The 22,253-nt window shown below is 48.4% G+C and overlaps 1 protein-coding gene across 10 annotated transcripts in view; it reads right to left on the bottom strand.

Annotated features, from left to right (window-relative positions):
* Nucleotides 1-22,253, bottom strand: part of FAM178B (family with sequence similarity 178 member B) — a 245,345-nt gene that overhangs the window by 187,249 nt on the left and 35,843 nt on the right. For all 10 annotated transcript variants that reach the window (XM_087875813.1, XM_087875808.1, XM_087875815.1 and 7 more), the window contains one exon: nt 13,021-13,132. In XM_087875813.1, coding sequence (XP_087731939.1) covers nt 13,021-13,132 — 112 coding nt within the window. The remainder of the gene's footprint in view (nt 1-13,020; nt 13,133-22,253) is intronic.

Here is a 22,253-nt window from a genome sequence, read left to right as displayed (position 1 = left end):
GTTACCCAAAAGTTATCTAGTTCCTGGGAAAGATGAAAGGGTGAGAAAGAAACTCAAAAAACCCCCACCTTGATTGGATAAGGTATATGTTGAAGTGTAGAGTAGCTCTGATGGACCGTCAAGATTGTGCTACAATCTTCGATATATATAAAAGAGAAAACCACTCACGCATCATCACAAAACCTCCAGAACGGTAAAGCCTACAAACTTGAAATTTGGCACGTATGTTCCTCTTGGCTTCTAGGTGCTCGCTAAGAAAGGATTTTTAGAAAAATGACCATCAGATCATTATTACTTCATATACAGTATTATATTCACACGCTCTGATGCTAAGGAGTTAGACATTCTATTCCCCCTCCCCGTCTGAAAAGAACTCTGTTCCAACTGCCAGTTGCCTTATATTAACATGCTCTGATGCTACCCTTCACTAAACCATGTGTGGGCGTGGCCAGCGCATGATTCATCAGGCCTGCAGGGTGGGACATTCTACTCCCCCTCCCCCTCTGTTCCAACTGCCAGTTGCCTTATATTAATATGCTCTGATGCTACAGAGTTACACATTCTACATTAAGTTTCAGGCTTTAAGTGTCTATTTCTCACGCCCAATCACATACTTTTGTAGCAAAGCACAGGCGCCCAGCTAGTAACCAAGTATTTCTCAACTTTGGCAACTCTGAGAGGTGCAAACTTCACCTCCCAGAATTCCCCAGCCAGCCGGTCAATTCTGGGAGTTGAAGCCCACATCTCTTAAAAGTTGCCAAGGTTGAAAAAAGGCTGCCCTAACCGGATTAAAATACTTGCAGGATTTCCTAACAACTCCTGTTTCCTGACTTTGCCTAACTCCAAGGCCTGACAAGGTTAAGCTCCACAGTCGGGTGGGACAATCCTATGGGATCATAGTGTTTGCTTGGATATTGACTTGCATTCTTATATTTGGCTCTGTGGCGGGGAGGACGCTATTTTTGCTGGCTGTTCTGAATTCTGCAGCCGTTAAGAGCTGGGCACCTGCAGTTCAGGAAAAGAAGAAAGAAAGACCCAAATGCTACCCTCATCATTTTTTGCTTCTATTATTTATTTTCCTATCTTAGGGCGGAAGGGCAGGGGCCTGTAAGCATGGACACGTTTTAAGGAGGGGGAATGTAGAATTCTGACCTCACCCCTTCCTCTGCCCTAAGTCCCCACGCAGCCCCCTTAATAATTTCCTTTCCAGCGAGGCTGGTTTTATTGTTCACCCAAAGAACTCAGGTGATAGGTCTTTCCGCTGCAAAAAACCCCGAAGGATTTCCAGGCTGGGCTCCTCCTGCTGTGAGAAAGAGCTTTGCTCCATCAGGGCAAGATCACAGGAAGTGTTAATACCACTTTATCATGCCTTGGTAAGGCCACACTTTGAATACTGCATTCAGTTTTGGTCGCCACGGTGTAAAAAAGATGTGGAGACTCTAGAAATAGTGCAGAGAAGATCAACAAAGAGGATTAGGGGACTGGAGGCTAAAACATACGAAGAACGGTTGCAGGAACTGGGTATGTCTAGTTTGATGAAAAGAAGGACTAGGGGAGACATGATAGCAGTCTTCCACTGTCTCAGGAGCTGCCCCAAAGAAGGGGTGTTCTCCAAAGCACCCGAAGGCCAGACAAGGAATAATGGATGGAAACTGAACAAGGAGAGATTCAACCACACTATAAAAAAGATGTTGAGACTCTAGAAAGAGTACAGAGAAGAGCAACCAGGATGATGAGGGGACTGGAGGCTAAAACATACAATGAACGGTTGCAGGAACTGGGCATGGCTAGTCTAGTGAAGAGAAGGACCAGGGGAGACAGGATAGGAGTCTTCCAATATTTGAGGGGCTGCCACAGAGAGGAGGAAGGGGCTCAAGCTATTCTCCAAAGCACCTGAAGGCCAGACAAGGGACAATGGATGGAAACTGATCAAGGAGAGATTCAACCTGAAAATAAGGAGAAATTTCCTGACAGTGAGAACGATCAACCCATGGAACAGAAGTTGCCTTCAGAAGTTGTGGGAGCTTCATTGCTGGAGGCTTTCAAGAAGAGACTGGACTGCCATCTGTGGGAAATGGTGTAGGGTTTCCTGCTTGGAGGGGGGGGTGGACTAGATGACCTTCTAGGTCCCTTCCAACTCTGTTATTCTGTTAATAGGAAAAGGCTCAAATGCTCGGTATCCCTTATTGCGCGTCCTGATCGAGCTACAGTCTGGAGTTGCAATTCCGAATTGCAACATTTTTCTGGGAAATTTGCCTATGCAAATGAGGCGGCTTCAAATTAACATATTCATCTCAGGCACCGACTGCCCAAATATTTAGGCAGCGCTATTTGATGTGATTAAAAATAAAATCCAGCCTATTGTATGCAGTTTGGATCCAAAGCAATTAAAAAGCTTTGATGTGTGGAGGGAAAAAAAAAGAACTCCTATTTTAGATTTATTTATTTTTTTCATCCCTCCTTTATTATTTTTATAAATAACTCGAGGCGGCAAACATCCCTAATGCTCCTTCTTGCTCGTTTCCCCCACAACAATAACGATGAGAGACTACTTGGGCTGAGAGAGTGATGGGCCCAAGGTCGCCCAGCTCTTTTTTCCATGCCGGAGGCAACTAGAACTCACCTGTCTCCTGGTTTCCAGCCTGTCCGCTTCGCCGCTCCGCCAAAGTTGCTACTTTATGGGAATACTGGATACTGGATTTACTAAACGCTTCGTGGGAATTTTAGACACTGCGGGGAGACGGAGGGGGGTGCAAAAACAGCTGCAACTATTTCCAGCTTCACAATGTTTTAATTGAGAAGCGAGCATTTGACAACTTTCAACCTGCCAAACTTTGCATCACGTTTGAAAACTTTGCGCGGAAAATTTGCTGAGCTGCATTTCTGGTTATCAGCGCCTGCAGCCAAAAGAGCTTCTGACTCCATTCCTCATCTGACAACCTCCTTCCTTCCTTCCTTCCTTCCTTCCTTCCTTCCCGCCCCCCCCTTTCTCCTTCTTTGCTTTCTCCCCTTTCTCCTTCCTTTCCTCCCCCTTTCTTCTTTTTCCATTTCTTTCCTCCTTTCCCCTTCTCCATCCTTCCTTTCCTCCCTCCCCCTTTTTCTTTCCGTCCTTTCCCTTCTTTCCCTCTCTCTTTCTCTTTCTTCCCTTTCCTCCCTTTTTCCTTTCCTTCCTTCCTCCCTCTTTTCCCCTTCTTTCCTTTCTTCCCTTTCTTCTTCCCTTCCCTTCCTTGTTCCTTCTTCCCTTTCTCCTTCCTTCCTCTCTCCCTCCTGCTTTTCTCCTTTGCTTTCTCCTTCCTTCCCCTTTCTTCTTTCCTCCTTCCCCTTCCTTTCCTCCCTCCTTCCCTTTTCTCCTTCTTTCTTTTCTTCCCTTTCTCCTTTCCTCCCCTTTGTTTCTTTCCTTCCTTCCCTCCCTCCCTTCTGCTTTTCTCCTTTCCTTTCTCCCCTTTCTTTCCCTTCCTTTCTTCTTTCCTCCTTTTCATTTCCCCTTCCTTCCTTTCCTTTCTTCCGTCTCCTTTCCTCCCCTTTCTTATTTCCTTCCTTCCTTCCCTTTCTCTTTTCTCCTTCCTTCCTCCCTCCCTCTCACTTTTCTCCTTCTTTGCTTTCTCCCCTTTCTCCTTCCTTCCCTCCCTTTCCTTCCCATTTCCTTTTGCGATTTGCAAATTTGATTTGCAAATTTGATGCAAATGGCTCAAAATGACAGCATTTGTACCACCACTGTAATCTACCCTTCCGTTCAATGGACTTGAGAGGTTGGTGGACACACCTTCCATACAAGGAGCCTTTTACAGCGTGAGATTTCCCCTATCTTATTCTCTGGGGCCACATCAGCCTCTCTCTTCCAAACCGGCAGGTAGAGCTTGCATAGCAAGGAGCCCTTCCAATTTCTAGACTGGCCTTCTGGCGTCAGACGTGCTGGTGGGCGGGATCAGCTTCCTGACTCTCCCCATGATGGCTCCACCGCCACCTTCCAGCCCTTTGGCCCGGATCTGCTGGAAAAGCCAACTCCTCTGGCATCTTGAAGATTGAACAGTCTTAATGCATGGATTTCTACTCTGCTGCCTGGAGTTGTGTAGGTGAAACAAGATCGGCGGAAGCCCCTGCTGGATTAAGATGTATGAACCCACCCAGCGGCTCTATAAATCACACCCACACTCGGAAACTTAAAAAGCTCCTTTGCCCAAATGCATTATATTACGTACAATAGCAACAAGCTGAGTAGAGAGCGAGAGCACCGGAGGAGGCCAAGAGCAAATTCAATGGCTATGGAAAAGAGCATCCCTCCCAGCTCAGAAGGCATGGGGGGATGTTTGTCTGAAAACAGCCCCTGCTTCACAATTACTCTGTGCGCAGAAGCACTTCTAGGTTTTTCAGTGCACACAAAGGGCTAAGACGCTGAGCTTGTCCATCAGAAAGGTTCAGCGGTTCGAATCCCTAGTATAGGTCTCCTGCGTGAGGAGGGGGTTGGACTAGATCAGGGGTCGGCAACCCGGGGCTCTGGAGCCGCATGTGGCTCTTTCATCCCTCTGCTGCGGCTCCCTGTTGCTGATCGGCTCCACAATTGATAGGGCTTTCGGTTAGGACAGGTAGAGGAAAAAGGACGCCGTGCTAGGAGGAGACTCTATGGTGGGGGAACTGGACTTCCAGTCGGCTTCAGAATTGAACAGGGGCATCCGGTTAGGACCTTTGTGGCTCTTTGAGTGTTTAAGGTTGCCGACCCCTGGACTAGATGACCTCCAAGGTCCCTTCCAACTTTGTTACTGTTAAAATACTGTTTACTGTTAAAAAAAAAATCTAATAAACAATAAACAAAATGATCGCACAAAAGAGCTGATGCGGCCAAGTCAGTTAACAAAGAGGGCAACTCTCGCAAGACGACTTCTGGAGTGTTTCTGAGGGTTTTGGAGGAAAGCATCGCCTTCTCTAAAATCATGATATCCGGCCCTCTCAATTCGTGGCAAATAGATGGGGCAGAAATGGAGGAAGTGACAGATTTTATTTTCCTGGGTTCCGAGATCACCACAGATGGAGACTGCAGCAAAAAAATTTCCAAGAAAAACCTAGGAAATTAAAAGACGTTTGCTCCTGGGGAGGAGGACAGGGCGACAGATCTGGCCTGCGGGATTGTTAGACCTGGCCCATGGGGCTGCCCTGGAAGGAGCAAAAGATCGGCCTGCGGTGCCTCTGCCAGCGAAAACGAAGCTCCATTTTCGCTGGCAGAGGCACTGCGGGACGGTCCTTCGCTGTTGTAGGGTTGCAGGAGGCCGGCACAGCCGGAAACGGAGCTCAAGAGCCCATTTTCGCTGGCAGAGCGCTCGGGCCGCCACAGGCGTCCCGGATACTAGTGATAGCTAACCAGCCACGCCCATCCCGGCCACGCCTCCCTGCCCCCCTCCCGAGGTCAAACACAACGCTGATGGGCCCTCCATGAAATCGAGTTTGACACCCCTGGTCTATCAACAAAGCCTTGGAAGAGAGGATTGAGAAAGGTTGCCCCTAAGCCCAGGAGTGAAATCTACTTACCTTCCCTACCAGTTCAGAAGTGCACATGACCCTCGCGCGGGCACCCTCTGTGCAAGCGCAAACCCGTCTGTGAATGCACAGAGGGTAAAAAACAGGTTACTTCCTGGTTAAAACCGGGAAGTAACAACGACCGGGCGGGTGGGCGGAGCCTCGCGCTGCCATCGCTACCAGTTCTCCGAACCACCCGCTGCCATCGCTACCGGTTGGAACCGGTAGCATTTCACCCCTGCCTAAGCCCCTCAAGCAGCGTTACACTGGCTCTTTGCCTTGCCAGGAAGCAGAAAATGACATTAGTTCGGGGAAGGAGCATAAGAGGAGGAGGGGCTCTCTGTATGGATCAGGTGAGAATGAGGAATAGGGGCCCTTTTCAAGGCCCATTTAAAATCCTAATCTGTAGCGAGCAGATGCCGCTTACGCCTCTCTTCCTCCGTTGCACCTACCCACAACAGGCTGCCAAAGCTTTTCTGAACTGTGTGGCGTTTTCTCCATAATGATGATGGGGAAAGGGAGGTGGAACCATCGACGGTCTTGCTGGGAGCAATTTTCATTCTTCTCTGCAAGACCAGGTCCACCGGATTTGTCTTGACCTGGACTCCCAACAGCGGGCGGGTCAAAGCGAGGTAACCTTGGCAACTGCTCGTCTTCTTCGTGTGGATTCTTTTCAGCTTATACAGTAGATCTTCGAGATGTGGGAAAGAGCCAGTGGAAAGATGAGAGCCATCACCGGCTTATTCAACCGTTTCCCTTCCACGGCTAATTGTATCGATTAGGAGAGGACTAGCCCCAAGTTTAAGGGGAAGTGATGAATGTCTCCTTGGGTGCAGAACGTTCTACTGCATGCTTAAAGGAGGCAGCTGGAGTGAAAAGGTCCTCGCTTGATCTATATAAGATCTCGGTAATGATCGGCCAGTGTCAAATATTTCACTGAGCGGGTAAGATGATGGAGAAAGTAGCCTTACAGATCTAGCTCCATGGGGATGAATCCGATTATGGTGAAGAGCCGCGGTGGCGCAGTGGTTAGAGTACAGTACGGCAGGCTCCTTCTGCTGCCTGCCGGCTGCCTGCAATTTGGCAGTTCGAGTCTCACCAGGCTCAAGGTTGACTCAGCCTTCCATCCTTCCGAGGTCGGGAAAATGAGGACCGAGATTGTTGGGGGCAAGAGGCTGACTCTGTAAACCGCTTAGAGAGGGCTGTAAAAGCACTGTGAAGCAATATGTTAAGTCTAAGGGCTATTGCTATTTTCCTTCCTTCCTTCCTTCCTTCCTTCCTTCCTTCCTTCCTTCCTTCCTTCCTTCCTTCCTTCCCTCCCTCCCTCCCTCCCTCCCTCCCTCCCTCCCTCCCTCCCTCCCTCTCTGTGGTTAGGATGCAGTATTGCAAGCTAACTCTGCCCACAGCCAGGAGTTCGATCCTGACGGGCTCAAGGTTGACTCAGCCTTCCATCCTTCCGAGGTCGGGAAAATGAGGACTCAGATTGTTGGGGGCAAGAGGCTGACTCTGTAAACCGCTTAGACTGGGGCTATAAAGCACCGTGAAGCGGTATATAAGTCTAAGTGCTACTGCTATCCACTTGGTCTGTACTGCTTGACTTGGTAGATCAGGGGTGTCAAACTCGCGTCATCATGGCGGCGTCACGCAACATATCAAGACTTTTTCCCCTTCACTAAACCGGGCATGGGCGTGGCCAGCGCGTGACGCATCCGGGCCGTGGGCTGCGAGTTTGACAACCCTGTGGTAGATGAACCACGCTGTAAACTAAATAGGATAAATGTGACCCTGCTGGGTTCTATTGGAGTTATTGGTGGCTTTTGATTGGCACCAATTCGACATGGCCAACTCACTGTGGGACAACTTGTTGCAGGACAATTCAACGAATACAAAAGCGGAATGAATTTCAATGGAACCGTGTGTTCTGACCTAGGCTTCCTGATACAGTAAAAGCACTCAATGAGTCCCAAAAACCCTCTTTTTATTTCAACGGCTGTGAATTCTGCTCATTCACAGCCTGTTCATTCTCAATCATTCACAGATGAGTCCCAAATAGTTGTAGAGTCTGACAGAAGTTTGCCACAGTTCTTTGTGATAAGGCTGATAAGCACCCACCTTTATCTCCCTTGACACGCTGCCAAAGACCTAATTGGCAATTACCTTTGCAAGGCCCCACGGAATACGTAATCAAAACGGAGCTGCAGAATTGAAACCGGCCAGCACGAACAAAGTTGCTTCCTGCAAAGGCTCACATGCTTTGCTCCTCCTTTATGTCTTATGGGAGGGGCCAATCATCTCCAAGCCTTACTCCCGAGTCGACCCCTTTAACTGTTCGTGCCATCTGGCAACTCTGCGCATACACGCACTGGGAACAGGCTCCCCCTGTTCCTCTGCCTCACTGTTGTCCGACTCTGAGGCTCCGGAGTCTGCACATAACTCCCAGATGGCCCTGGCCCTCTCTCTGCCTCCGACACAGAGCCCTCATCCGAGTCTTCCCCAGACTCCAGGATTGGTCCATGTTCCTCCCCAGCCTCTTCACTGTCCGACTCCATGGCCAGCTCTGCAGGTCGCTGGCGGACTACAACACTGTGGCCACTAATAATAAAATAAAGTCAGCCCAGAAATACGGTTTGGTCCAGTTCTTGCAAACTGATAGTAATGGCGGCAAGAGGCTCCGCCCGGACGTCATCATGGACGATCTATGCATGCGCAGAAGCTCCCGTTGCGAACCGGTAGTAAAAGTAAGATGGTGGATGGGAAAAGGTATAAAATGGGGCAAAACTCAGCTGAGAAATGCTTCGCTTAGCAACATAAACTTTGGGCTCGATTATGGTCGTAATTCAAGGACTCCCTGTAGTCAATCATTAATTTAGCCTCCAGGCCCCTTTATCGTCTTTGCTGCTCTTCTCTGCCCTCTTCCTAGGGCTTGTCAGCATCTTTTTTGTATTACGGCTCCTCTGGATGTTTTCCTTTGATGTTCCCCGAACTCCCTCGCCTTCTAAATCATAAACAACCTTTATTTTTGCAATCCACTTCTGAATTGCTGCCAAGAAACTTTCTCTTTCTCTCTCTCTCTTTTAATTAGGAGCTGACATGCACTAAAGCAAATGGTCTCCTTCTAACATCATCGTTATTTTCACCTAAGGTCCCGGAGAGGTCCACAAACATTAAATTTTTTTAAAAAACAAACAAACAAAGACGAGCTGCAATTCAGACACCTTGTTAGGAAAGGTGCCCGCTTGATCCGAAAGAACGAACAACAACAAAAAAAACCATAACAAAGATAATCGGACAGATGGCAGGGTGAGTCTGGGGGTGACAGGGAGCCATCAAACAGCTCGCCATCTGGAATGGGGGGGGGGGCTGAGTCGTCCCCCCCCAACGCAGCAGCCATTCTGCAATAGGCGAGCCCCCGCCTCCGGCAGCCATTTTATGAGGTCCTGACGCCACGCTTTCAAAATTCCCACCAGCCCCAAACGCTTTATGGTCTTTGGAAAAACCAGAGTGGTGCCTGCACCACTTATCTCAAAATATTAGGCTCCAATAAAGAGTCATAAGGGGGAAAGCTCTTTTTGGGTAAGTGGAACTTCAGGAATTCGCTAACGTGTTGAGCATCTTTAAACGGTTTTGAAAGACAATTGAAAAAGCTGGTGGAAGCGAAGTTTGTGGATCCACATTGCCAAAGGGACTCAACAGCTCAGGTTTAAAAAATAATAATAATAATAATGGAGCCGCTACAGAGGTTGCACTAAAGCAGGGGTCTCCAACCTTGGCAACTTTGAGACTCGTGCAGTGCAACTCCCAGAATTCCTCAGCCACCAAAGAATTCTGGGAGTTGAAGTCCACAAGTCTAAAAATGGCCAAGGTTGGAGACCCCTGCATTAAAGCATCAAACAGTTTGAGGGTGGAGGGTTAGGGTTAGGGTGGCTTCTTTAATGAGAAACAAAAAGAAATACAGATTAGCACAATTATCCTTGTCTCTTCTCAGCTGAATTTACTCAATACCAAGGGAAGGAGTTGCTACGCCACTGTTGAAATGAATTCTGTCCTTGAGGGGTGACCAAGTGTAGATGTCTTGGGGAACTGTAGGGCCTCCACCTGAGCCAAGAGGTTTAACAGATTAACAGAGTTGGAAGGGACCTTGTAGATCATCTAGTCCAACCCCCCCCCAAGCAGGAGACCCTACACCATTTCTGACAGATGGCAGTCCAGTCTCTTCTTGAAAGCCTCCAGGGATGAAGCTCCCACAGCTTCTGAAGGCAACTTCTGTTCCATGGGTTGATGGTTCTCACTGTCAGAAAATTCCTCCTTATTTCGAGGTTGAATCTCTCCTTGATCTGTTTCCATCCATTATTCCTTGTCTGGCTTTCAGGTGTCTTGGAAAATAGGTTGACCCCCTCCTCTCTGTGGCAGCCCCTCAAATATTGGAAGACTGTGATCATGTCTCCCCTGGACCTTCTCTTCACTAGACTACATGCAAACCGTTCATCGTTCATATGATTATGATTGTGTGAGATCTCAGATTTTTGTTGTGGACCTCACTCATTTTGGAAGTGCACACAGCTTTATTGCTCACTTCCAGAGATGTAGACAGCTGTTGCTGAACACTGAAAGCAGAACAGACATAGTAGATATCACAAAATTCTCCTAATGGCCCCCATATTCTGAGCCCATCAAAACCACATCTTGGGAACATCTCCACCATTAAGCCCCACCATATTTACGCAGACTGTAAACAGAGGATGAAGAGGAAACCAGGGAGGGGAAACTGTGATATAGGTCTCAATTTACGACAATTGAGCCCAAAATGAACTGTTATAAGTCAAGGACTACCTGAATTGGTCTTCTCTACTGGACCCAACCAGAACCAAATCCCTCCTTTCCTCACAAATGGTCCTAGTACCGATAGTCCTAGTACTTGCCTATGGTTTGAGACCAAGCATGCCTCTTTCCATTTATTCAGGAGTTAAACCTGAATAAACCTTGATAGCACAGTGGTCTAAGCACTCTGTTATTAACACAGCTGCCTGCAATTACTGCTGGTTCGAATCTCTCCAAGGCTCAAGGTTGACTCAGCCTTCCATCCTTTCTAAGGTAGGTTAAATGAGGACCCAGTTTGTGGGGGCAAAAAGCTGACTTTGTATAAATATACAAAAGTATGAAGGCTATTGCTTAACGCCTTGTAAGCCGCCCTGAGTCTCCAGAGAAGGGCGGCATATAAATCAAATTTAAAAAAAAAAAAAACCAGTGGTGAAATCCAAATTTTTTTACTACTGGTTCTGTGGGTGTGGCTTGGTGGGCGTGGCAGGGAAAGGATACTGCAAAATCTCCATTCCCACCCCATTCTGGGGCCAGCCAGAGGTAGTATTTGCCGGTTCTCCAAACTACTCAAAATTTCCGTTACCGGTTCTCCAGAACCTGTCAGAACCTGCTGGATTTCACCCCTGACTTAAACACAGACCCCGCCATTCCATCATTGCGCATTAGTTCTCCTTCCTCTTATTTTTCTTTCCACCACAACTCTCGTCAGGTGTGCTGGGCTGAGAAAGACCAATCTCACCTAATCAGCTTGTAGAACTAAGTGCCTTTGATGGTGGCAAAGCCAGGATCAGTGTCACAGCCTTTCTACTCCAGAGCTAGAGAATTCGAAGAAGTAGCTTTTGCCGGCTTGTTCCTAATCTATGTGTGCCGTGAGAGGGCCTGCTCAGGATGCTCATAATCCGCTGAGGTGCGGCAGATGGGTCCTCAGGAATCTGATCTCCCCAATCAGATGCCCCCTCCCTCTCTTCCCTAACTCTGGAGCATTCTTCCCCACGAGCCTACTTTATGGTGTCGAATGCTTTTTGTCCCCCATCATGGTAGCTGTTCTCACATTTCTGCCCCGACGGTTTGCTTTTTAAGTCGTTTCATCTTCAATATTTTTAGCTTTCTTTGGGGCTGCTTATTTTAACCTCTGCTGCTTTTAATTTGCTGCTCTTCTACAATTTGGCTTTAATTGCATTGTTGTGTTTTTGATTTGATTTACATAACTTTCGTGGGGGTTTTGATGGCACCTTGCCCTGGGAACTATTAACTCCAGGCTGACTGTTATAAATCTTCAGCCTACATAAGTCAAGCTATGACACTGGGATGGGGGCTGTGGTTCGGGACTGCTCACAACCACAGCCACTGAAAGGGATCCAGTTTCTCAGGAAAGAAATTAGAAAAGACAAGAGAGCTCACGGCCGCGTCCCTCAACTCCAGAGTGAGCTCATTCTCTTTTAAAACTAAAATGACAGATGCACCAACCGCCAAAGTAAACCCCGGCAAAACCGCCGTTCTCAAACGCTTTAACGCCAACTGTCTGTTTTTAAATTAATTGGCAAAATCGTTTTTGATTCATTGTTCACCCACTGCATGAATGAGCCTACATTTGCTACCTTAATCATTCACGCTAAAGAATGTTTTAAAGGTACAATTTTCTTCCACGATTTGGGTGATGATGACATGGGGAGGGAGGGATGGGGGTGGGAATGAGCTCATTTCAGTGTCACATTTGCGCAATTTAGTCGGTAGAGGTTGTAGGAAAAAAGCTTTTAAAAGTTAAAAAAGAAAAGCCTCTGATGATCGTGCGGCTCAGCTGGGCATGGAGGGCGGGGCGCAGGGATTTTTGCTACCGGTTTTCCGAACCACCCGCCACCATCGCTACCGGATTGGGCGATTCGGTCCGAACCGGGAGCATTTCACCCCTGATTGTTATGAATATTTGCTGCCTTAGAAGAGTGAGGAAAATCCTCAGGGACGACTCTCACCCTGGTCATCGCTTCTTTACCCTCCTACCATCCGGAAGGAGATATAGAAGCCTAGCCAGACGCACAAAGAGGCTGAAAGAAGAGTTTTTATCCGGGGGCTGTCAGACTCCTGAATGCAAAATAACATCATCACTACGTAGTACGATGGCCTTGCAGGGCTGGCGCAATGGGTAACATGTTCACACGGGTGCAATAGGACTGAGTGTTTTGTTAATACGATTTATGGGGTTAGGGATTTTCTGTCTTCACGGTGAGTTGTATTGTGTTGGGGTGTGTGTGTGTGCACCGAGGGAGCTCAAGCAATCTCATTGCACGTATGTTGTGCCCCGACAATAAAGGTTTGAATTGAGGAGAACGTTCCTTCTCGTAAGGTCCTGCCTGGGCAGCACCATTCACTGGCACAACACATCATTATCCTTCTCTCAAGGCGAGATGGCCTTCTGCACCACAGAGGCATCTGTTCCACAAGGCTGACGCCTCGGCCAATTAGCCAAATGCACCTCCTAAACCCGCTGATTACCGTTTCAGCTGATTAATCGGGCTAATTGATTAGCGCCCACAGAGGGAGGGGGGGGATAGACAGTCCTAAGCCCCCTTGTGCCAGAACCCCGGAGCAAAAGGGGTGCCATTCCTCATGAGCGCCTGCCCTTCTCACCTGAGCCTTGGCCACTGGGGCCATCTAGTGGTGGGTCCTTGGCTTGCAAGCCAGCCAACCTCTGCTTACCTGGAAAAGCCAGCGCAGAACGGGGAGGGGACACTTGGCAATTCCGTGATAGATGAACCCAAGGGTGCCACTGTGGAGGATTGCCAGCTGCTGAGAGGTGCTGGAGCTGGAGCTGGAGGGGGAGAAAGGCAAAGAATTCTGCATCCACGTTGGGTCACCGGACTATTAAAAAGTGCAGAAAAGCGCAACCAGGATGATTAGGGCAGTGGTGAAATCCAAATATTTTTTACTAACGGTTCTGTGGGTGTGGCTTGGTGGGCATGGCTTGATGGGCATGGCAGGGGTACTGTAAAATCTCCATTCCCACCCAACTCCAGGGGAAGGATACTGCAAAATCCCCATTCCCTCCCACTCCTGGGGGAAAGATATTGCAAAATCTCCATTCCCACCCCACTCTGGGGCCAGCCAGAGGTGGTATTTGCCGGTTCTCCAAACTGCTCAAAATTTCCTCTGCCGGTTCTCCAGAACCTGTCAGAACCTGCTGGATTTCACCCCTGGATTAGGGGACTGGAGGCTAAAAGGTACAATGAACAGTTTCAGGAACTGGGCATGGCTAGTCTAGTGAAGAGAAGGACCAGGGGAGACAAGATAGCAGTCTTCCAATACTTGAGGGGCTGCCACAGAGAGGAGGAAGGGGGTCAAGCTATTCTCCAAGGCACCTGAAGGCCAGACAAGGAATAATGGATGGAAACTGAACAAGGAGAGATTCAACCTAGAAATAAGGAGAAATTTTCTGAGAGTGAGAACAATCAACCCATGGAACGGAAGTTGCCTTCAGAAGTTGTGGAAGCTTCATCACTGGAGGCTTTCAAGAAGAGACTGGGCTGCCATCTGTTAGAAATGCTGTAGGGTCTCCTAGTTGGGGGGGGGGTTGGATTATTAGATGACCTATAAGGTCCCTTCCAACTCTTGCTAAATTCATCTGCTTCTAATAGGTCTTGACTTCTCATCTCTTACCAAAGGGGTTATGATTATACTGTGTACATCATTCAGAGTCGGTTTTCACCCGAACTGTACCAATATCATCTATCCAATAAAATTATTCTTTGAGGAATCTACCTGCCTCGGATTTTTGTTTGCTTTGGGTATGTTACTCTGAACCCTGACATTTAGTCCTTGGAGCTCTGAGAAGAAAATGTTCAGATTGAGACTTCTAACCCAATAGGGCGTCATCACTTGTGGTGACAAAGCGTGCCCTTGTTCTCCGAGGGCACAGAGAGGGGGCACATTCCAAGGGAGAAACACGAGGGCAAGAGCTACATTTGAGTTCACATCAAGAGTAAGAGCAACGTGGAGAATACGATTCCTTGCAAACTTAATCATTCCCCCTCTTGCCACTAGATGAATTGAAATTTGGTGACAACCTGGGGGGGGGAGGAGGAGGTGTTTCTAAGACCCTCATTCAAGGTTTGCTGGGGTGGGTGGGCTCACAAGCCACCCTGAGGTCAAAGGTTACACACCCCCACTACAAAACAACGCAAACCATCTGAATGTACAATGGAAAGCAATTTGCGAAGCGATGGGGTGAGCGTGAAATATGTACAACCAGCAAACTGGAGTTTTTCAGGAAGAGATTGGACAGTCAACTTATCTGGAATGGTGTACGGCTGTGACGCAGAGCTCTCTCTGCTGGCACGCGCGCCGTCGCCCCAGGTCTGATCTCCGTTACGTTTCTTTCGTGAGCTTTTGTTTCCCTGCAAACGAAGAAAACAGAAGCTCACGAAGGAAAAAGACCTTACCTCTTGCTGCGCGGCCGGTGTTGGGATACCGCGCCAGCCAGCTGGTCTTCGGGTCTCTGCTGCACATGCACGCATGTCAACACATGGGCAAGTTCACACATGTGCATGTTCACACATGCACACATGTCCAGGGGCTTCCTTTGTTAAGGGTTGCTTCTTTTCTCATTTTTCTTTTAAGCTTTTGTTAATTCTTTTCTTCTTTAAACACGGTTTTATCCGTGGTGGACGTTAAGAATATTAAAATAAGAAAACGTAGAATTCGCATTTGCCCTGAAATACAAATGGTAGCCAACTGGGAGAAAGCATTCTCAAATAGCCTTTAAGCTGTTGCCTTTAGAGCACCCAGTCTGCTGGGTTATCAGCAGGGGTGAGATTCAGCCGGTTCTGACCGGTTCGGGTGTACCGGTAGCTCCAACGATCAGCTGAGAGCGAACCGGTTCTCTCCGATGTTCAGATGGGCCCACAGGCCCGCCCCTGCGCTATAACCTATCTATATTTCTTTTGTTTTAAGCCCAGCTGATAGGCGTGGCAGAGCGGATTGCCACGCCTCAGCTGTTTTACCATCTCTGGATTCAGTAGAAGGTACTTTTCGATCGTATTGAGCATGCGCGGAAGCGGACGCGCAGAAAACCAGTTGCTACAACCAGTGAATCCCATGACTGGTTATCAGTTGTGCAGAGGTCAATTGCTGCCCCATTGCTAACGGGAATTCAGAGAGACAAGTCAGTCCTTCCAGACAGAGGCCTCTTCGTGCCCAGCTGGGGGGCTTTTCAATAGCTGAACGTCTTGTCCAGAGGAAGCTGCTTCTGCTGTTCGCCCTGCCTTCTACATAAACCAGAACTCTTTTCATTTTTATCTCCACGCCAGCTCAGTTGCAGCCCTCGGGGCAAACCGGGGTTTTGGATCCGGAGAGAGGCAGCAAAGACTTGTCTAGGATCACTTGAAACCAAAGGACTTTTTGTTAGATAACAGAGGTCATCTAAATTTAGGCCGGGTCAGGACAAGTCTCGGCTGTAGCGGTTTTGATCAGCTGGATCAAGACCTCCAGCTGCCAGAGGCCAATTCAATTCGAGAAGAGCCCAGAATGGAAATATTAGACCCGGGGCAGGGGAAAAAGAAAGGCTGAGGGCAGAGGACAGAGCTTAAATGGGCAACTCTGGGGTCTCCGCTAAAGGCTGTCTTTGACCCGGTTTCTTCATGGAATTATACAAGGGATGGATTCAGAAGCATGGCTTTCTAATTCTAGCTTTTGTCCTGTCCTTCTCAGTGGCGTTTGCCCCGCGCTAATCAGTTAATAAGGAGGGGGGAATTGCAGATTTCTTGGGTCATTAGAGCTCTCTCAGCTTGGTTTTCTTGCAGCTATTTCATTACCAATCTAAGTAACCCCGGCAGTTTGCAAATCCCGCTCCCTTCTAGAACTGATGACGTTACCTAGTTGGGTCATGAAACATCTGCAAGAAAACCACCAAGCTCAGAAAGCAACAAACAGCCCTCCTTTCAACCCTCAGCTACAAATATTCTCCTTTATTGGAATTTATATATATATAAAAGCGAAAACCACTCACGTATTAATCACGAAATCTCCAGAACCGTAAAACCTACAAACTTGAAATTTGCCGTGGCTGTTCATCTTGGCTTCTAGGTGCTCACTAAGAAAGGATTTTTCGAAATGACTATCAGAGCATTAGTATTTCCTATCGCTCTGATGCTAATTAGTTAGACGTTCTACTCCTCCTCCCAACTTGAAAATAACTCTGGAGAGAATGGGATAGCATAGGATAGGCTTCTGTGAGGCAAGCCTCATGGAGAGAAGGGGCTAGAAAGCCTGAGGGAGAGAAGGGGATAGGAGACGTTTCTGTGGGGCAAGGCTGAGGGAGAGAAGAGGAGAGGAGAGGCTTCTTTGGGGCAAGGCTGAGGGAGAGAAGGTCAGAGGCTTCTGTGGGGCAAGCCTCATGGAGAGAAGGGGCTAGAAAGCCTGAGGGAGAGAAGGGGAGAGGAGAGGCTTCTGTGGGGCCAGCCTGAGGGAGAGAAGGGGGATAGGAGAGGAGACGTTTCTGTGGGGCAAGGCTGAGGGAGAGAAGGTGAGAGGCTTCTGTGAGGGAAGCCTCATGGAGAGAAGGGGATAGAAAGCCTGAGGGAGAGAAGGGGAGAGGCTTCTATGGGGCCAGCCTGAGGGAGAGGAGAGGGAGAGGAGAGGAGATGTTTCTGTGGGGCAAGGCTGAGGGAGAGAATAGGGGAGGATTCAAGCTGTAAGCGTCGATTTATCAAGTCCGATCACATAGTTTGGTAGTGAAGCATGGGGATCCAGCTAGTCACAGATAAAAGGCTGCCTTGGCTGGAGTTTGGGCCAGACTCCAGTAGAAGCTACCAAGCAATGTAGCCGAGTCTTCAAATCTGGTGGGACACTTCCATGCCCAAAAGCACTGCGGTGAATCATCCATTATTGAAGCTACAAGCTGCCTCCTCCAGAGGATGACTTCCACATACCCCAATCAGTTGAGATGTAGGAGGACCGAAGAGAACCAGGAGACAGCAGCCAGGTTGAAGGAGGTTGAGAGAGAGTAGGGATGGAGGAGGAAGGAAAAATTGGAAAAGTCTCTCAGACATCCCTCAAGGCCTTTTCCTCCCTGCTGTTCCTTACCTAACCAGCCATTGTCTCTTGCAGGCTGTTTGGGTTTAAATGCTCACTTTAAAGGGGTTATGAACATATTGTGAGAACATCCAAGTGCGTTGCAGCCTTTATTTATTTCCAGCCTCTCAGGAGTTTTGAATGCAGGCAATCCAGAGGGGTTTGTGATAAATGGGTTTTGAAAAATATGAAAAATGCTTTTTTCCTGAATAGAAGACGGGAGAGGAGAGGAGAGAAGGGAAGACCTAGCATAGGAAGATCCAGAAGCAAGAGGATGAAGGGCCGAATCTGGCCCGCGGGGTACTTAGATCTGGCCCACTGGGCCGCCCTAGAAACAGCAAAGAACCAGTCTACGGTGCGTCTGCTAGCGAAAACGGAGCTTGGGAGGGCCGCATGCAGCCCACCCACCCACTCCGAGCTCCGTTTTCACTGGCAAAAGGCTGCAGGAGGCCGTCGCAGCCGAAAACGGAGCTCGGGAGCCCGTTTTCTCTGGCAGAGCGCACGGGCCACCACAGGTTCCCCCGACATGAGTGACGTCGAACTGGCCATACCCACTCCGGCGTTGCCCACTCCAGCCCCCCAAGGTCAAACATAACCCTGATGCTCCCCTCAATGAAATCGAGTTTGATACCCCTGAGCTAGAGAGTATCTGGTAATGGACTTTCTTCCTAGCAGAGATCCAGGACCAGCCTAGGTGGCCAAGACTGTTCTGTAGCTTAAAATAACAGAATAACAGAGTTGGAAGGGGCCTTGGAGGTCTTCTAGTCCAGCCCCCTGCCCAAGCAGGAGACTCTGTACCATTTCGGACAAATAGTTGTCCAATCTCTTCTTAAAAACCTCCAGTGTTGGAGCATCCACAACTTCTGGAGGCAAGTCATTCCATGGATTAATTGTTCTATCAGGAAATTTCTCCTTGACTTCAAGAAAATCCTCAACTCCAAGGAAATGCTCCGAACTGCAGACCCGATCCATCTCATGTGTCAGCTCTCCCCCACACGAAGGATCCAGAAGCAACCAGATCGGTGGTTTCTGCTCCCAAGAACACACGCAGACGTGCAAGCTGCAAACCTCCCTTGAAAAGAGATTTGCAGATTCTCCGAACAAGAGTCCTTCCCTATCGCTAAAAATTGATCATTCGTGCAACAATGGAGGAGTTTTTTGCAGAAAGAGGAGAGGATGCAGAAACTGATATAAGAGTCCGGCGTACCACATAAAGGAGAACTTGTGATCTGTTGGCCGACTTGCCAGTTCCTTGTTCCAGAGGTTTGAGAGGGAAAAAACCAGAAGAAACTTCTGTTGTCCAGTCTGAATTCCTCAAATACATTTCTGCCCTGTATTTTTTTCCTCCACTAAGACCATAAAAACCTGGTTTCGTTGACCAGCCCAGGGTGTGACTGCCCCAAACATCTTGGTTTTGTTGACGGTATTAGTTTCATCTTGGCTCTTGCGTTGACATTTATTGCTTTGTGGTGCTGTTTTAATCTTGTTTCTATTTCCTGTGCGCTGCCCAGAATCGCGTGTTTGAAATGGGTAGCCATACAAATTGGAAAAAAAATGAAAGTTAAAAAAAAAAAGTCATTCTCGTGAGCGACCTCAAGATGGTTATGAGTCAGCTCCAAAAGCATCCCAACAAACTTCCCAGTTACGTGAATGACTGAACTTGCGCTTCCCCAGTCAAAATCTAACATATTTTTCATTTTACTCTTTCCAGAAGATCTAAGGAACATCCATTTCGTATCCAATTACTCCTGCAAATCAAGAATGAAAGAAGCTCATTTAAAAAAAAAAAAAAAACCATCTCCATTTCTGCAGCCATACATTTCTTCGGTCTCCCTGTGCATTTATTATTTTTAACAGACTAACAGAGTTGGAAGGATTCTCGGAGGTCTTCTAATCCAACCCCCTGAGCAAGCAGGAGACACTCTACCTGTTGTGGCCCACCAGCAGCCTGCGCGGATCGTGGCTGATCCCGATGACGAGGAGGCTGGTGTGGGGTCGCGCCAGCAGCCTGCGCAGCCGGGGCTCGCGTCAGACAGCGAGGAGGCCGAAGAGGATGTGGTGCCAGAGGCAGAGACTCAGCCAAGGCCTTCAGAACCTCCAGAGGCTCTTTCGAGTGGAGAGAGCGAAGTTGAGGAGCCTCTTCTCAATGCTCGAGCACGCAGGGCTGCCAAAAGGCAGGAGTGGCTACTCAGGAGGAGGAAGTCTCCTTGAGAGTAGGGCTTGAGGATAATTGGCCACTCCCTTAGCCTATTTAAATCACACGCAGCTAGTGTGTTCTTGCTGGAAACAACTTGTATTATTATCAGAGTATTTTGGTTTATCGTATCTTGTTTTCTGGGCTGGTTGCCAACCTTTGCCAGTCTTGTTTATTCTTGTTACTTAATAAATTTGATAAGGACCGTTGGTGTGTGTCAATATCCTCGGAAATCCGGAGCTGGGGCAGAACAATACCACTCCAGACAAATGGTTGTCCAATCTCTTCTTAAAAACTCCCAGTGTTGGAGGATTCATAACTTCAGGAGGCAAGTAGTTCCAGTTATTAATTGTTCTCACTGTCAGGAAATTTCTTAGTTCTAGGTTGCTTCTCTCCTTGATTAGTTTCCACCCATTGCTTCTTGTCCTGCCCTCAGGTGCTTTGGAGAATAGCTTGACTCCCTCTTCTTTGGGGCAGCCCCTGAGATACTGGAAGACTGCTATCATGTCACCCCGAGTCCTTTTTCTTTGCCCCAAGTTTCTATTGTTATCCCTCTGACGGCACCAAACTAATTTTGTTTACCACACCTTGATTCCGAGTCTGCCAAGTTTTACAGAATAACAAAATCACAGAGTTGGAAGGGACCTTGAAGGTCTTCTAGTCCAACCCCCTATTCAAGCAGGAGACTCTGGCCTATACCATTCCAGACAAGTGGCTATCCAATTTCTTCTTAAAAGCCTCAAGTGATAAGAGCACCCATGATTTCTGGTGGCAAGCTGTTCCACTGGTTAATTGTCCTCTCTGTTAGGAAGTTTCTCCTTAATTCCAGCTTGCTTCTCTCCTTGATTAGTTTCCATCCATTGTTTCTTGTCTTGCCTTCTGCTGCTTTGGAGAATAAGTTGACCCCTTCTTCTTTGTGGCATCCCCTGAGATATTATACTCTGCTCCACTGAGTTCCAGAATGACAGAATAATAGAATTGGAAGGGATCTTGGAGGCCTTCTAGTCCAACCCTCTGCTCAAGCAGGAGACCCCATTCGGTTTCACACATGTGGCCGTCCAGTCTCTTCTTAAAAGCCTCCAGTGATGAAGCACCCACAACTTTCGAAGGCTTCTTCCCTGGGTTGATTGTCCTCACTGTCAGGAAATTCATCCATAGGTTCTAGATTGCTTAGTTCTAGGTTTCCCCATCCCACTCTGCTTGAGAGAGGGACCCATCCTTCCCATTGTTATATAGCAGCGACTGCCACTGCTTAGACAACTCGGGGCGTATACATCATCCTAAGAACCAGAACAGGAAAAAACCTCCGGCATTTCAGCTGCTATTAATCCCCCACCTAATAAAGGACAGCCAACGGCGAGAGACACCTACATCCATCTCTGTGCATTTGTGACAGATGGAAGCCTAAGCAGAATGAGCAATGATGTCCCAGTTCTCTCAGCGCCTCGGAAAATAATCAGCATCTCCCATAACAATGTTCGCGCCTGTCAGTACTTTCTAATTCCGAACATGAATCCGTCTTCCTTTCTTCCTTCCGTCTGCCGGAGAAGCGCCCGTTTTCTGCAAAGCGGGCTTATTAATATATCAGAGGCTGATACAAACCCAGGTTTCCCTCTTTCTCCGCTGCCCCGCTAGCTCAGATCCGAGCGACGAGCTCCGGCTTATTGGCAGAGTGGAAGGGCATTCAGCACCCGACTTGGCACGTTGGCGCCATTTATCACAGGAAGGCTGTGCATGACAGATAACCTAGTTTTTTTAGTGGTTTTTTTTTTTTTTTTTTGTGCTAGCCTGCTAGAATATTCACAAGGCTGCCTGGTGGGTGCCAGGTCGTTCCTCTGCAAATCAGCACCCGGCCAACACCAGAGGAGTAACAATGAAGTCGGAAGCTTCTTGTGACACGCCGGGCCTGCGAGTCAAAGTCAGCCGCATATCGTGTACATCTTGAGTGACATTTGGGGGTTTATGTGGCTCCCAGCCAGGGGTGGGCTTCAAAAATTTTAACAAGGGGTTCTCTGCCCGGTTGCTGGGTGGGCATGGCCTAGTTGGCCTTCTGCACCACGGCGGGGTGTGTGTGTGTCATTTTGCCCTCCCCGGGCTCCAGGGGCTTTCCTTGAGCCTCTGGGAGGGTGAAAACGGCCTTCCCAGGCTCCAGAGGCCCTCTGGAGGCCCAGTAGGCCTGTTTTTCACCCTCCCTGAGCATCTGCGCACGCCCTGCATTTATCTGCATCCAAAACAGGCTGTGTGGGGACTCCTGGGAGGGGAGGGGAGGGGTGGGCGGGGCCAGCCAGGAGTTGGATTTGGAGGTTCTCCGAATTGCACAGAATCTTAGCTAGAGGTTCTCCTGAACCCCTGCTCCCAGCCCACAGCAAGGCACACTCGATTCGGTTGCAACAGGGCAAGTGTTAGGGAGACAGCAGTTTTCTGCCATTTCTGGTGCAGCCATTTGGGAATTGGTGGAGTATAAAGACACATCTTTCTAACAGCCTCCCCCCTATTTCCATAAGCCTATCTCAGGACATCTCTGACTTTGATGTCAGAAGAGGCTGCGAAAAAGGTGGTTATATATCAGGGGAAAACATATAGCCCTACTTGCTCTGTGTGTGTGTCTGTACAAGTATTAGATGGTGATGTTATTCTATTCCATATATGCCACGTGCTGACCGCTCACAAT

The sequence above is a fragment of the Pantherophis guttatus genome, chromosome 9 (assembly GCF_059756535.1).
Source record: "Pantherophis guttatus breed Tessera chromosome 9, ASM5975653v1, whole genome shotgun sequence".
In the NCBI taxonomy this organism is placed as follows: domain Eukaryota; kingdom Metazoa; phylum Chordata; class Lepidosauria; order Squamata; family Colubridae; genus Pantherophis; species Pantherophis guttatus.
This window is presented reverse-complemented; position numbering and strand designations above follow the sequence as displayed.